Source organism: Neolamprologus multifasciatus, chromosome 3 (genome assembly GCF_963576455.1).
Source record: "Neolamprologus multifasciatus chromosome 3, fNeoMul1.2, whole genome shotgun sequence".
NCBI lineage: Eukaryota > Metazoa > Chordata > Actinopteri > Cichliformes > Cichlidae > Neolamprologus > Neolamprologus multifasciatus.
The window spans coordinates 16,943,710-16,960,627 of NC_140441.1; the positions used below are offsets into that span (position 1 = coordinate 16,943,710).

The 16,918-nt window shown below is 41.0% G+C and overlaps 1 protein-coding gene across 12 annotated transcripts in view; it reads left to right on the forward strand.

The window, feature by feature from the left end:
* The window catches only part of LOC146521807 (adhesion G protein-coupled receptor L3), a 281,489-nt gene that overhangs the window by 62,343 nt on the left and 202,228 nt on the right, over window positions 1–16,918 (forward strand). For all 12 annotated transcript variants that reach the window (XM_085144243.1, XM_085144224.1, XM_085144236.1 and 9 more), the window contains exon 3: window positions 8,939–9,176. In XM_085144243.1, the coding sequence (XP_085000369.1) occupies window positions 9,122–9,176 (55 nt within the window). In that variant the 5' untranslated portion in view covers window positions 8,939–9,121. The remainder of the gene's footprint in view (window positions 1–8,938; window positions 9,177–16,918) is intronic.

Here is a 16,918-nt window from a genome sequence, read left to right on the forward strand (position 1 = left end):
GCGCTAAAAAGGATGTTCTACGCTCATATATGAAAATTTAACAAAGTCTAAACACAAATCAGTGCTATGAGATTCCTTCATTGCTCCTTGAATAACTAGCACTGGTACTGCTGTAGCTGTTGGTGACCCGTGTTCCTCTGCCGGCTGATTATTAGTTGATACTACTTCTACTTTTGCGTTCTTCATCTGACGTTTTGACTGTTACAAGTCCATCATTCATAATGCCCCGCATATAGCACTATGCAATTTAAAAAGTAAAAAAATAAGATATTCAGAAAAGCAAATAAATGAGTTTAGATACTCATTTGAATCAGTATCGGTACCAACAGACATGCAGGCACAAAGCTCCTCCCCTCACTAGCAGCTGAACGTGTGAACAGTAACAAATATCTAAACATTAGTCATGTGGCTATTACCAATTACCCCACATTAGCCATCTATTAAGTTATTAAGTTAGCGGCTAATAATAAAAGCTAATGTTAATGTGGGTGGGAGGTAGGCAATGTTATCAGCCCTGCCCGTCTGCAAAGTCAAAGGACAGTGTTAATTCAACATAATTCTTTGTGTCTAAAAAGTGTTATGTTTCTGTTATGTCCCAGACTAAAGCTGAGAAAAGTCTAGCAGCAACAAGACAGAAACAATTGCAGCTTATGTTACAAACTCTATTTAATAAACTGTTTTATCAGCGACATAAATAATGTGCCAAGCCACCAGCAGCATAGTAAATAAACAGGCAGTTGCTGAACATATGCATGGACTAGTATTGTTGATTAACTTTATTTAAATATTTTTACTTTCAGTTTTTCTTAATGTAATCTATTACAATTATTGGTATCAAAAATTGTATCTGTATCCGGTTGAAATTCTACTATAGTAACAACCCTCCTACACAATTTTAGCCATCTATAGTTTTGGACACTGGCATGCTACCATGAAACAGATGGTGATGGGGAAGTATGGGTGAGATATTTCACTCTGAAATTGTAATGCTTCTGTTGTGGCTACATTGCCAAACGTGTACTGTGGTATTCAGTCGTGATAACCACCGATGTCAAAATCGTATTATGTAACCCCCAATTTCTTTGAGGTCTGTCCACCTACCAAATCTCAAAATCATCCATCCAGTGTTAAAACTTAGTAAGCTAACAAACACATGCTGCCATCCTTAGAGCCGCTAACACTTATTAAAATTAAGTTGGTACTGTCAGCTGGAAGATGAAGAAATGGTTTTTATCTCAGAATTATATCCAACCCTGCCAATGCTATCCATCCGTATCTCTGAAAACAGCTGTGTCAGCATAACATAATGGCAATATATCGATGCTGCTGCCTAGAGGAAATCCATACTTTCCCTGAGGTTGCGTGGCGTTCAACTTTGAGGTCACTGCGTTTTATACCTATATCTAGGCCCCGTTGTGCTCATACAAATGTAAGTATCTTTGCTTTGAGTGGTGTCTGCTTCAGTCTCCCGTAGCCACGTAATATGAGGCCCTTTTAGCTCGAATCCAAAATCAATCCTGGCCACATAATGACTTGCCGTGTTTGTGGGCACAGCATGCCAATTGCTCCTGCAAGGTGATTAATGGCCAACAGGTGAGGTTGTCATGGTAACCTGTCCACCTGAGCCAGTATGGCAACAACAGCTGACGTGAAGGCTGTACATTGAATCTAGTCAGTGATTAATTACCTTGAAACATCAGTTCATGTGATCCCCCCAACCTTACGTCTTCCTCTCGCTTTTACTGGGTTTTATTCCTTTTTCAATCCATCATTCATTATCCCCCCTCTACCTCTCCCTTTCTGTCCTCCCATCCTCTTATCCTCTAGTCCTTTTTACTGTACATTCCTCCACAAATCTCAATAGTCCATCCTTCTCTCTTTCCTGTCCTTCCTATTACCCGCCTCTTCCTCTCTCTCTTTCTTTTTCTTTGTCTGGGATCCATTTGTGCTGCATTAGGCAAGATATGCCGAGAGAAGAAGAGAGGGAGGATTGAAAGAAGGAAGACGTGGAAAATGGATAGTGCCTGAGCTTTGCATTATAATGGAGAACTGTCTCAAGGCAGATTTGCCTTGCCTTTAAACGAGGCATCCATCTGCATTTATTCACCCAACTGCCTGTGTGTTTTTATTTCTCTCCCTTGTGGGGGTTCAGCTCATTGCTATAGCATCCCGGTGTACTGTTAAATATTTGTAATGGTAATTTGTTTTATTCGTTTTTGCACCCAGGTTTGATTTTTTATTTTTTTTTATTGTGCACACAAGTAATTTCCTCTAATGGATTGTGTTGCCATTGTCTTCCAGTTGGGAAGTGTCCTATGTGTCAGGAGGGGTTACAGTGCCTTTGTGTGCGAGGAGGAGCGGAGGTAGGGCCCCATTATTTAACCCAGGCCATCAGTCACACTCAACAAGCCTATCATATAGGAGCATTCAGACACTGTACAGGCTAAAGTTAGCGCTATTATCTGCCTGTCAGTGGCTAGCTGTGTTGGGGTCCCTTGTGGAAAAGCATTTGTATGAGTGAATGCCTTGCTGCTCACGTTGTCAGGCTCCAAGGATGCACGCAGTGCCTTTAAAAGACCACTCTCCATTTACCTTTGGTTTTTCACACCTTTCAGCTCGCATTAGCAAAGCGCGATTATGACATTTCAGCTGAGTTTAGCGTTATAAAATTGACCGCTCAATTTTAAGCCATCAGCAAGGTTTGGAAGCTCAACCGAGTGGAAAAAATAATCTTTAACTGTAGACGGAAAGGATCATCTCGGTTTTAATCATCTCAGCTCATCTCCTAAGATTTCCGAGTGAGTGCTCATCAATCATACTGTATGCAGACAGTGGGCTTGATTAATATTCATTTTATATGAGACACTTCATTTGCATGAACACACTGTCTGTCTCATAAAAATTACTAAGCCCTCCCTGCCGGTGCGATAAGCATCTGGACATGAAGCAGTTGAAAATCGGAGACATGCTACTTAACCTGATCCTACTTCATTACATAGCGTTACGTGGGAGGGCTTCAAGCATGCGTGACTAGTTATATCGCACTTCGTATGTCCCCATCAGATAACAGCGAGGATCAAGTTTAGCATTGTTACAGCGACGCTGAATAGAAGGTCTCCGGATTAATAGAAATCATTTTCGGTTTCCTCAGGTCGTGAAGTGACGGAGAGGTGCCCACCGGGGCAGTGATGCGAATCAGCGCGATGGCTATCTCACCGTCTGTATTGGTGAAACGAGAGCGCTGTGTGTGATGAAATCCAACATTTATAAGGTTTAAAATGAAAATCTACAGTCAACGCCGGCCACAAGTCAAAGTGAGGAGTCACTAAAAAGATGTTATTTGCCCGGGGAACATTTTTCATAACATGGTCCAGATGATTTGAATTGTTCGTGTTTGCTTAAGTTTTTCGCTATATTAAAGATCTTTGGGTTCTGGACTGGACATCTTGGCCTTTAAGATATTATAATGGAGAGCTTTTTTTATTTTGTGGTATTTTAAAAGGCAAGAAATCATATCTTACATCAAAACTAAGCCTGAGCAGTAATGAAAACAATGATTACACATAGCAATACATCAGGCACTGTAGTAGTTGGACTTCTCTTTCTTTATCTCTGAGAATAGAAATGTGGGTCATTTAATTATGTGTTTATAGTTTTAAGTTCTGCTTCCATGTAGGTACAGTCCAATTTATTTATTTTTTGACTCATTGTTCACATCAGATTTTTATTCCGCTGGTTTAGGAAAAAACTTATATTTACATCAGGTTATAATAAATCTGATTTTTTTAAATGATATTTCCATAAAATTAATAAAATAACATTACTATTTACATTTTTAGTAATTTCTTATCCTTGTGCTCCACCTTTAGCAACAATGCTCCACAAGCATTAGCATTCCTGCGTTGTATTTGAATTTAAAATGCAAACACTCAATGAGTGAAATGTACCGTATACGTCTGATTTCTTATTCTGAAATATATTTCAGAGTGGATTTGTCTTCTTGACCCTAAGCAGAGTGAAGTGGTGCAGCAAACACAGTGCGGGGACAATGACTCAGATGTAAACTAGTAGTTGTGTATTTAAATATGTAAAGTACATGGAAAAAGCATGTAAAACAGCTGGCGTACTGTATTTGACTTCTGGTTATCTTTAATGCACCGAAGCATTGGAGTAAAAACAGAGGAAGAAGGAGAGAGTTTATAATAAAGCTTCTGTAAAATATGTGAAACCTCCAACAATTTTGCAGGAGAGGAATTACACCGTAATGGTGACGGGTACGGCAGCAAATCCCGAGGTATCTGTGTGTTAGGATTTCCTTTTAGCATGCGTGTGTGGAATTTCTTCAGGTTTTCCTATCCGGCTTTCCAAGATGTTTTTTTTTTCATATCAGGTGTCATTGACAAAGCAGTCAACACAGCATGACTAATTACAACATAACACATTTGAGTCTCACCCGGTTGGAGGAGCACGGGAGCATTATCAATGTCAAGATTGCGTGAGGTGTTTAGTAGTAAATCAGCAAAGCCAAACATCTTCTGTAGCTTTTAACACTGCAATGTCATCATACCAAAGGAGATGAGTGTTCAGCACGTTTAAAACAACGCTTCCACCCATGATTAATGAACGTACACTTTTTAAATTTATTTATTCATTTGGCATTTTGATACCATCACCAGCTGTGGATCTGACTTACATTGTCTTAACAGATTTATGTCCGTCATTGCTTCCTACTTTTTTTCTTTGCCATTCTTTTTTAACGCAGTCACACAACGCCCACCCCCTCGCCCCAACAACCACATTCCTTACTTTTCTTATCAACCGGCTTTGTCAGGTAAACTCTTCAGTTAATTAAAACTGTCAGGTTGCATCTTGGCTCCGTTGGCACGCACCACAGTTACGGAAAAAACAAAAACGACAGAGACAAGGAAAAAAGTTGCGAGGGCCGTAATGAAGAAGTCTCCTTGATGTGGCTGAGAACAGACGCTACAGTTGTTGCTAGGTCTGCTAAATGTTGGCCAGCTTATCTAAGGGAGTTATCCTAAATCCCCTCAGAACAAGTACCCTTGAAACGTCAGCACCATAATGTATCATAAGGCTCCTTCTGGAATACAAGACGAGCTGGCAATGCTGGACTAGCGTTCGGCCTTTTTTCTCCCCCACCCCAGACCCCCGCTTTCTCTACGTTGAACAGGGTCCAAGCCTTTCTCATAAATATGTATTTTATGATGTGTTCTTTTGGCGCGCGATGCCAGTTTCAGTACCTAAGCCCACACTTTTTTTTCTTCTTCTACTTTTTTTGGGAGAGGAAATTAACAACTGTGATAGTGTTCTTCATTTTATGTGATAATTTCTTAAGTAACACCTGTGCAAGTAGTTGCTGGTTAATAGGCTGTGCTGTGTGATGTGCCGTGTAGCTCTCACTAGCACACACAAATTCTAATTGTCTCCATCCCACTGAAAAAAAGCTCTCCTGAGATATAGGGGGGAAACAAGCACATGCCAGCAATCCTAGCTTTGAACTTTGTCATATATATATATATATATATATATATATATATATATATATATATATATATATATATATACATACAGTGTTGGGGAGTAACGAAATACATGTACCGCCGTTACGTATTTAAAATACAAAATATGAGTAACTGTATTCTGTTACAGTTACCGTTTTAAAAGGTGGTATTTAGAATACAGTTACTTTGTTGAAATAAATGGATTACACGGCGGTATTTTCCTGTTTCATATTGTCGCGGGTCAGGCCTGTTTGGGTTTTGTTTGACAGCTACGTTCTGTTGTTCCAGGCAGTGTTGCCAACTCCTCAGTAAGGAAAATCGCTATTGGTTTGTCCTAAAAGTCGCTAGAAGTCGCTAAATGACGTCATCACCTAATTTGCATAATTGGTCATGCTAATGTAATTGTAACCTACGATGCTGGAGAGAGAAATAACATCGTGGACGAGACATAAAGTGAGCAAAAAACGTCCTAAATGCATTTAGAATTTATTTAGAACTACAAATTAAATTTCTTTTAGCAATTATTGTTTTTTGTAATGTCACAATTCCAACCCTGCTCCTTTACCCGGGCTTGGACCGGCAAAAGTGACCCGAAATAGGCACTCTGGTGGAGTTACTTTCGGTGTGTGTGTGTTTATAAGTAGTTTTAAACCTGATCCACAAAACAGCATAAGAGTAAAAGAAGAACTGACTGCGTTACAGCACCCGCTGCTTGTTGAGAGTAAAAGCTATATGGCTTTCACGTCTTTTTTTAGCGACTTTTTCTATAAAAAAAGTCGCTAGGGGGTCTGAAAACTCGCTAAATATAGCGACAAAGTCGCTAAGTTGGCAACACTGGTTCTAGGCCGCAGCGTCACGGTTGCCATGGTTACAGGGTCTATGCTCTCTCTCTGTGTTTCCTGGGTGAGAGAGGCCTTTTTGTTGTTGTTGTGCTAAGCTAATAGGCAGAATGCTACAGGTATAGCTCTAAAGAATGTAGCATCATAGGCAGTGTAGTCCGTGCTGCAGGGAGAATGGACTGCCATACCCGTTATGTGTCTGTGAGCGAGGAGAAAAAGGAAAAGTACTAGCTGTCATCGAGCAGAAACGGGAGCTGGAAGCATGTAAATATAATAATAACCACTGCAGCCAAGAAGAGTGCCTGACGAGCCCAGTTGTAAGTAAGCTATTAAGACTCGACTGTACACCGTGTTCGTGTTTTCCTCCAAAAACAATAAGTTCTGTTGGAGCAGCCTTTCAACACCTCTCTTGCTAGCAAAGTTGACCCAGACAACAAAGTAAAGCTAGTTTTCGGCTATGAGCCCGACACAGAACCCACCGTATTAGCCAGAGGTCCCTTTACTACGGTCCGGAGCCGCGGACCTTCAGTAACAGTAATAAATCACACAGCAATAGTACATTCATGTAGTTGTAAACAGCATGATAATATATTAAGTAATCCAAAGTATTCAGAATACGTTACTCTCATTGAGTAACGTAACGGAATACGTTACAGAATACATTTTGGGCCATGTATTCTTTATTCTGTAATGGAATACATTTTAAAAGTAACCTTCCCAACACTGTATATATATATATATTTATATATATATATATATATATATATAATTTTATTTTAATATTTTTAGTCTGCATTTTCCCAAACCTTATCCTGCTATAAAACTAAGCTCCAATTTGCCGCTTGGACAGAGTGATTATTCCTGGAATAATGTATTTTTTATTTTGTCAAGGCAGTCTCAGCATCCGATTTGATATTGTATTTAATTTAGCTCTCTGGCAGCTGTCAAAGTGTTTTATTAAAAGCGCTGTTTACTCATAAGGACGTGGCTTTGATCAAGCACGCTCTTTCACACTGCTATTTTAACTCCTTTAGAGTCCCACAGTCATTTCTGCATGCACGGGACGAAGCAAACAGTACACCAGAGGGTGGTTTGGTAGATGGTGTCCAAACTCCGGTTGAGTTCACTCATGGAGGCCTGCCAAGACTTTGCTAATGAGCACTTTTAACCTCTGAAAGGCTTCTGTAAAGTCCATTAATATCTGTTCAAAAAAATCTGATTAGCCTAAGCGTGGCTTTTTGAATTAGGATTAAGGGCTAGATTCTGAGATGGGTTGAGTCGCCACTGCTTGTACAGTGTGGGAGCTCATATGGAAAATCTGATAAACATGTTTTACTCGTGTAACTTGAGATTCTTATGTCAGTCAACTTCCCAAGTGCCGTGTCCTTTGACGCAGCGCTTGACCTTTCGCAACCAGATTTTCGTCCCTCCCGCAAAGGAATTAGCTCCCCTATAATATTGAATGTAGTACTGACAGCCTAATGTGCAGCAGTGGCGATTGTGTAATGGATGCCAGGATTATGTGCACTCTTTGACTTGTGTCGTTTTACAGAGATTACATTTCTGCAGCAGATCATGGCTGATGGTGGATAATAGAAGGGTTTTGTAGATGAGGGGGGATAATCATTAAAGCTGATTTAACTTTAATATCATGGTATTTGTTTTATGGGGATCATATTATGAATCGCATCAGATTATATTGTTGATCCTTCTTTAACTGTGCACCCTATTATTCATTCACATCTCACTGTTATGTTACATATCTTCATTTTGAATAGTGGCACAGTTTTCAGGAATCGCCATGCAAAACATATTTGATGTTTGCAGCTCATTTTATGCTAAGTAGCACAAGCTTAGCAGTGACTTCCTCCGTCAGGAGTGCACTCACGGGGCCCTCTCACAGTGTTAGAGGAGGTTGAGGGCAGCTCTGCTTTGTGAACTGTTTTGCCGACTCGAATTTTGGAAAGAAGCCCAGTAGCACAGCAGAAAAATGTCCATAGGTGCAAAATCTCAAACTGCTAAGTTATGGTTCTTACCCGCAGGAAAATGAAAACACTAGTGCGTTTCTTATGTCAATTGCCATCAATCCTTGAGAGAATACATGAGGTCTGGAGCACATATGCATAACCAATCCTCCGAACACAGCAGCGTGTGCTTTATCGCTCAGTGTTCGCCTCTCTGTGGGAGTGATTTGTTGGTAAAGTGTAAGGAGTTAACACTTCGATGAGCAAACAACAACAGAATATCCAAAAATACCTTTTGTGGTTTGCGCTCTCTTAGCGTCTGGTTGATCACGCCTGGTAGCCCGGAGTTCATATGACTGCAGACTGAGCAACTTGCACTGTGTCACTCAATGGCGACTTGAAACCCACAGTGCCATAAGGGCTGTGCATAAGGATTTATAAAGCCACGGGCATCCATCTGCCGCGCTTCGTACTGGAATAGACAACAGTCCGATTGTTCCTGTAAAATAATGACTCACCAAGAAGTTTTTTGAGATCCCAAACCTCATTTACTTCCTGTCTTCTGTTCAGCTCATAGACATGTTGTTTTTTGTTGTTGTTTTGTTTCTGACAGACTTTGGAAGGCATCTGGAATCCGAGCAACAAGGCTTGCTGCGGTCCTGTGGGAAGTGTGGCGCAGTGGAGGGATCGGTGCCATAAAGGAAGCACCCAGCTGGGGCATTTGCCAGCAAAACACTGAGTACTGAACTTATCTGGGACCTTCAGCAGCGGGCGGTAAGAGGAGGAGGAGGAGGCCATGTTGACCGCACGCCTGCTAGTCCTCGCCAGCCTCTTCGCACCAGCCGCACTGGGTGAGTTTGGCTCATTAAAGCAAATGTTTGTGTCTGTGTGGATGTGCAGATGCGGGCACAAAACATGCCTCTTGCGTTTCCTGATTGGCATGATTTGAAGCTGTATCAGAATTTCATGTGTTCACTACTTAAGTGCCAGATTCTGTCAGCCAACTGCAGTAAAAGCCTCTGACTTTATGTCTGTCTTGTTTTCGCCGTCTATGCAGCTCCTCTCACTAATTAGCAGTTATTTTTACTCCCAAAACTCGCAGAAACTTTTTTCCCCTACACTTTTCTTCTTTTGATTTTTCTGTCTTTTTTTCTCTTTTTTTTTCTGTGATTTTTCAATCTAATTTTAGATCTGTCCCTCTTACTCTTGGCTCCATCTCTTGCTCTCCTGGCAATAGAAAAATGAACTGAAATTATTTTCAAAGAATCACTAACGCCGCGCTGGCTTTGTGGCGTACGTTTAGGATTGTGAAAGTTGCAAGAATTAGGGAGTAAGGGAAAGAAGAAAAAAGGAGATCTTTTATCACTTCATGAATTAAGATCTTAAGATTAATTTGCAAGGTCTTTCTTTTACCACGTCTCTGTAAACGGAAATCGCAGCGTTTCCCCTTGGCCTTCTGTGGATTGTTTCAGAGGCAAAGTAAATGAAGTCATTTAAATTCAGATTAAAAGTAGTCAGTGGTGGTGGTCTGGTAGCTCGGGGTGTGGATGCGGCTTGGGTTTAGATGTAGGGAGTGACGGGGAGTGGGGCAATGGCCCATAAAAATGTTAATTTAATATGGCGAGAACCATTAATGGGAGATTTGAGGCTAATTGAATTGTTTTTGTGCTGTGATATCTGTGGATGGGATGGGATTGTGTGTGGGGGGGGAGGGCAGGTAAAAAGCACACTTCTTCGGTTTTCCTTAATGCTCAGAAGAAGGTCAGGAGGCCAACAATACGTTACAGGCTACATCCGTCTTTAGAGAGATCCATTGAGTAAAGGTTTAGGCATTACCAGGTAGTCGAACTGAAAATGAAAATTCATTTATGCAAAAGAAAGGACTATTTATAAAGCTGTCTCGACTCCCTCCTTTGAGGAATGCAGGATGAACTCGGCGCTGTGTGGGTAAGAGCTGTTGATGATTGCCACTATTGAAAGTCTGGTGGGAAGGAGTGCTAATGATGGCGAGCTAGGCTTCCTTTCTCCCAGTGGAGCACTGTTAGCCTAGCGTTCTAGGTCCTGTTTTCGGGTTGGAATACAAACTTGTCGGCACAATGGGACCTCGCAAATGTGTAGTGGCACTTGGTTTAAATAATTGGTGATGGTAGTTGATAGCTACTGAAACGTGGGCTTGTTAAAAGAGGGAGGCGTGGGACAGGGAGCATTTTTCTCTTGCATTTTTGCAACAATGCGAGTGGCCACTGGGACCGAGGCTGACTGGTAGCACTACGGCTACCTCCTACTGTACTACCCATGGGGACCACTCACATGATCATAAGCATTAAGTTTTAACACCAACTAGGGCTGGGCGATATGACCCAAAATTCATATCTCGATATTTTTTACCTGGACGGCGATATAAGATATATATCTCGATATTTTTTTTAAAGCCATAAAGTAAGAACAAAAAGAGAGTTCTTAGTCAAAGCTGTGTCCCAGATGTCACACAGGCACTTTTATTAACATAGAGCATAGCTGTACATAAAATTTACTCAAAAATAAATTCTGAGCATTTATTAAATAATAATGCTCCATAAATAAAAGAAAACAATGTTGTTTTTGTGCATAACAAAAAGCTCACAATTGTGCAGTCAAAATGTAAACTAAAAGACGCTGAGCATAGTAACAAAGACAGATTTCACAGCTGCTCTGTTCCCAACTTCTACTGTGTGACTGACAGCATTGAGTTTGAAATCCTCGTCGTAACCACGTCTCTTAACAGGTGCCATTTATGGTCCTTATACACAGTAGGGTAATATTACGTTGAAGCACAGTACGTATCACTCCGCGGGGCTCCTCGGTAGCCGTAATGCTCTGACAATCCATCAAGCGGTGCTGCTCCGTAGCTTACCAAAGTCGTACTAAAACATTTTTGACAGATTGCTGAGTGCCGTGTTCCACATAAAATCGGTTCGCGGCCATCAAGCACAACCAGAATTCATACATAAGGCGCGCTGTGAACTTTTGAGAAAATGAAAGGATTTTAGGCTGTGCAGCGCCTCTGGGCTGCATGGTGTCAGTGTGGTTAGCTCGTTAGCGTGGTTAGCTAGCTAACACGTTGACGGCGTCCAGCCCCACGCGCGGGGCGATGCGCAGTAACTCGTTAACGGAGGTTTGCCGTGTCCATCTTGTCGCTTCCTGCAGGTGAAGCGATGGGGGAGGAGGGGGAGTTGTGTTCAGTGAAGGAGGGGCGAGGCCGAGTAATGTTGCGTAAAGACAAAAGTGGACGAAAGAGAGGCAAACTTGCGGCTCCACAAAGTATAGTTATAACGTAACATAGACTATATCGATATAAAGGATATTGTCACATCTTATATCTCGTATAAAAATATATCGATATTTTTTAAAAACTCGATATATCGCCCAGCTCTAACACCAACTCCAAAAGAGGGTTCATTGTCATTTAGGTTAATTTGAGAATTTAAAAATAAAAAATATCAGAGTGCTTTAACTCCACAGCTGATCACAGATGAGTAACGATCAAAACACGTACTGATAGAAATAACGGATTCGTGAGTTTCCCCTGAATGCCGGCAGGTAGCTAACACATCCAGACATGAGTATTGGACAAGTTTACCCTAAGCCTTTATGTCCGTTACTTAAAAAATATAACCTTCTGAAAATCAGATGATTATTTTTGATAATAAAACAAGTAAAACAAAGTGAATAAGAGTGCATTTGGATAATAAAAACCAGGGTGCCTTGCTCAATTAGAACTAAAGGCAAGCGAGCAGCTTTTTATAACAGTGTTTTAAAAAGGTGGGTTGCCAAAGATTAGGAGCCGCCATTGAAAATGCTCTATCGTCTCTGCTTTTATGTCTGAATCTAGCAGTTTTCAAGAACAACCTCAAATATTTATTAGCGAGGGCTGTTTGACAGCATAAAAAAAATATATACATAGACAAGAGGAGCCATTTCCTCCTTATAACACAACTTATTCTCTATTGTATCAAAGTAGATTTTGTTAAAATAAATGACAGTAGTAAAATAAAACTCAGTAAACTGATGTGCGATCAAGCCTCAGCATAAATGTCAAAGCACACACACTAATGCTTAACTAATACTGTTACGAGCAGCACAAAGGCACTCATATATCCATATACAAGCAGCCATATTTAGAGCAGACACTCTGTGTGGTCACTGATGTTAGTCCCTTTGACCTTTCATTTGATTAGCATTGACTGTAAAGTGCTGCTTAAAATAGATATGTCAGTCAAGCTGCGCAGAAGACCTCTTGGGCTATCGGTGTTAAATTCTGCCTGCATCAAAATCGGCTGCTTTTCACCTGCAATTAATTCTCTTAAAGATGCAGCTTTACTGGAGGAATCTCCCGTCAGCGTTTGCACGTGTCGTCATCAGAAAGATGCATAACGATCGTCTGCCGGTTGGACAAACAACTGTAGGGTTACACAGACGCAGCCCATTAGAAAGCGTCCCCAGGGGTGGAGGTGAAGTGGTTGAAATAAGGCAGACATCCGAGAAATGTGGCTGAAACGTGTCAGCTGTAGACGCCCTGTGACGTTCAGTTTATGGAAAGGAAGTAAGGTCTGTCTTTTGCGTGTTTTAGCACCGCCATAAATCCAGTATACTTCTCATTTTTTGAAGTGTTTTTCCCCCCAAGCATAACACGACTGCATTTTCCTTTCTTTTTCTTTTTTCCTCTCGGCTGCATTTATTTTACGTCAGTATGGTGTGAATAAGATGGGAGAAAAGCGAATTCATCAGTCTTAAAATCTGTTTGCGACCATTTGAAAAAATGGTCAGCTGCGGGGCTCGCGTGATTTCTCGTAAACGGGCCGAACCATGCGAAAAAACACCTTCACAATCCTTTAAATCAATCATCCTGCTCTCTCTGTGATCAACCTCCGACTCCGTAAGGCAAAAAAACAGCCGCACTGGTGCATTTCGTAGCAGATTTAGTGGCTGACAACCTGTAAATAATTTGACATGTTCATCAAGAGCAATCATTTAATACTCAGCCTCGTTCTGATGCTATGAGCAGACGTGGCCAGATGTTGCCAGTGAACTGTTTTGCAGCTGGGGGAAGCTTGAGAGGGAATATTCACCACAATGTCATTGTGCATGTTTCACCCTGAGAGTGTTGGAAATGTGTACTCTGGGGGATGCTGGCCTACTTTGGCATCTATATTCCCTTTTGTCTGAAAGTCAGGCACACGCAACCTCGTGCGCGCACACGTTGACTAGCGTCAAGCAAAAGAAACTAGCACCGTTCCCACTGACACACATGCAAAGTTGCACTTTTAATAATCACAGTACACATGCACGCTGATGCATTCGCCACTTTAGCCTAAGAGGCTGAAAGAAAAGCCCAACAGTGGCCTTCCTTGTCTTTTTTTCTTCTTTTTTGCTGTTGAGCAGAATGAGGAATATTTCTGGACAACTGTCACAGCAGCGAGATTAAAAAAGAAAAGAAAGTCAAGGAGAGAACGCAGCTTAAGGAGCGTTAAGGATGCGTGGCTGTTTGTACGTGGGTGGCTCTTTGTTTGCTTGTATGCGAGTGTGTGTGTGCTTCCCTATCATCTTCTGGTTTGTGCGCGAGTGGAGCTACAAAGTCCGTGCCAGATTAATAAAAAGTTCCATCCCTGATGCTGTCACGGGGGCTTGAAAAATAGGCAGAACGCAACCTTGGCGTTGTTTCGGTAAGATCAACTAACAAAAGGAAAAAGCAATGTCCCGAACACTCGAGCCATGCCAGAGCGGCGCATTAATCATGCGTTTCTGTGCATGTAAAATCCTCTTGGATGACTTTTAGATTCATTCCGCTTAATACTGCCCCGTGCAATCGGAGACATCGCCGTGTTATAATGGATGACGGCTCAAGAAACAAGTTTAGGAGACGAAGAACATGAAGTCTGACTCTTGGTTGTACGGTCAGATACAAGCGCGTGCATCAAGCGTGGAACCAGATATCATCCTGCTGGGTGAGGAGGGGCAGGGAGGGGTTGGTAGGTAATGAGGAATGGATGAGGCAGCAAGACAGATGTGTGCCTGCCACATCTGTTCAGCGTTTGTTAGGTGTTGCACTGGTAGGGTAGGTTTTTGTATCTTGCAGAACAATGTTGGGTAATTGGCAGTTCTGCAGATGAACATACATAACGTCCGTCTCGCCTTTCATGCATGCCTGCATTCTCTTGCAGGCCTTAAACAAAGCCTCTCTTTCTCACATTCCCGTATCATCATTAATATGCTAAGGTTAGCTGTGTCTAACCAAACAAGAGCATTAAACTCTGACGTCAGGCTCGCTGTTCCCGTACCCGATCCACTTAATTAATCTTCTACTGCCAGGGCACTGACTCCATCCGCCAAGGCATCCCTGGATTTGCCTAATTTGCTTAATTAATTAAACAAATGATTTATTTGAGCTCATATTTCAAAGCGGCAGAAAGTTCTTTGTAGAGCCTACTGAGGCATGTGCTGTTGTGTTGTGACTGCGAGATGCCTCTTCAAGCATTGCAAATAAGTGGGTTTCGGAGTGGGTGGATGTCAATCATTCATTTGCACCAGCATAATGTACATGCATATACAGCACTTTGGGGCAGGGATAAATTGTATATGCATTAGAAGGCGACGTTAGATGAAGAAAAAAACCAAACAACAGGACTTTATTTAGACAGGCATTGTTTCGCTTTGGTAAGAGTAAATCGAGAGTTCGACGACTGTAGCTTTTGTACAGCAGTCTTCACTGAATGGTTTTTGTGGTATGAGGCAGGTATCGGCCTCATATGTAATAAGCAATCACAAAACAAACATGTCTATTCATTAGAGGTGGGAATCACCATACAACTCACGATACGATATTATCACAATACTTAACGCACGATATGATATTATTGCAATTTCTTAAAATATTTTGCGATATTCAGATTCTGTACATAAAGGTAAACTTTATCAATATTCATTTTATCTAATATCAAAGTCTCGCACTCAGTCTTTCTCTCATTTCAGTTTTATTGTTGACAAACTGAACGGTTTGTATTACAGTCTAGTCCAACTTAACTGAACGCAACCATCTGGTACAATTATAGCTATTCTGAACTATGCAGTTTATGAAAACTATGCAGCCCCTTCAGCAACTGAAGAATTTGAAAGTAAATTACAACAAAATATAATTTTACATTAAATAAAAAAGTTTTAAACTTAATTAAAATAAAACATGTCTTAAATGAAAATAAGTAAACTGTCATGTTTATTGCTGCCATAAAAAAAGTTAAACACATATGGACAGTGAAGGAATGTCAGGATTCTTGCTCAGAAAAAGGATCAACATGCTCTGAAGTCAAACAAAATATCACGATACTACACAGTATCGATTTTTCCCCCCACCCCTACTATTCATTATTTAAACTTTCAGGTCAAGCCAGTATTCAATATTCAGGGGCCTGATATCCACTTACGAGGACATTATACTGCTACTGTTCTATCGAAATTTTAAATGAATATCCTCATATGTGGCTCTTATTTTTCTTAGAAACAAAAATCAGGTAAAAAAAAAGAAAAAAAGAAAAGGTAATCCTTTGTTTTTACATTCATCGGGTCCCAATATGCCCAAATATCAAAGAAAAATTAAAACTGTATGCTCGGGTCTTAGGAGGTTAAGGTACACATTTTCACTCCCAAAGCGTAACATTTTACGCTAGGTGACAAATCGTCGGTATGTTACGCTTCCGGGCACCCAACACGTCCCTATATTACGAGATCGGAAAAATTAGGAAACGTGAGAAGCGTTTGGAATGAATTTACACATGTACGTTTATTTGACTTAAATTGGAAAACACAATCTAACGTCATTAAAGTGGTGGTTAAGGTTAGGGTTAGGGCTGTGATACATGGCTGGAACGGGTATTACCACAGGAGCGTCATTCTAATGGATTTCATCCATAACCCTGTGCGTAGCATAAGAACGCGGAAGGTCACCCTTCGCGTTCCTCGGGAACTCCTCGGGACGTGACAAATCGTCGGTATATTACCCCTGGTGAGTGAGAACGGGCTGGATATTGAAATTCTGAAAAAGTGACGCCACTTGTTTTTTGGCATCAAGTCAACAGAAGTGCAGCAAATAAACCGAGCTGTAGCTGAATGTATTCACAAACCACTATTGTTCTAATTGTTATCTTTAAAAAATTACTCTTAATTGTGTTTTCCCCCCCTGTGGTATCAAAGGAGTAGCAAGTATGCACTATTTCCTGCATATTAGTATTTAGTTTGAAATTCTAGCACTGTGACAACCACAACGCTTGTTAATTTTTCTTAGTTTAGCATCCTTAATTCTAAATCGTAAAATCAATAAATACATAAATAACGAAAAGCTACTACACTCACACCCACAGAAATCAGCCTTCTCTGAGGACCTTGAATGTCATTGCAAGATTTCATGAAAATTTGTTGAGATATTTTAGCATTAATCAAGCTGCCATCCCCCTGAGTCACAGTAAAAACTTTTAGTTCCAGCTGTAATTTTTGTTAGGCCGCAGTCCTTGTTGTGCAAAACGGTATGCCTCATTGACTCTGGGCAAGGCGAGTATGGCTTTTA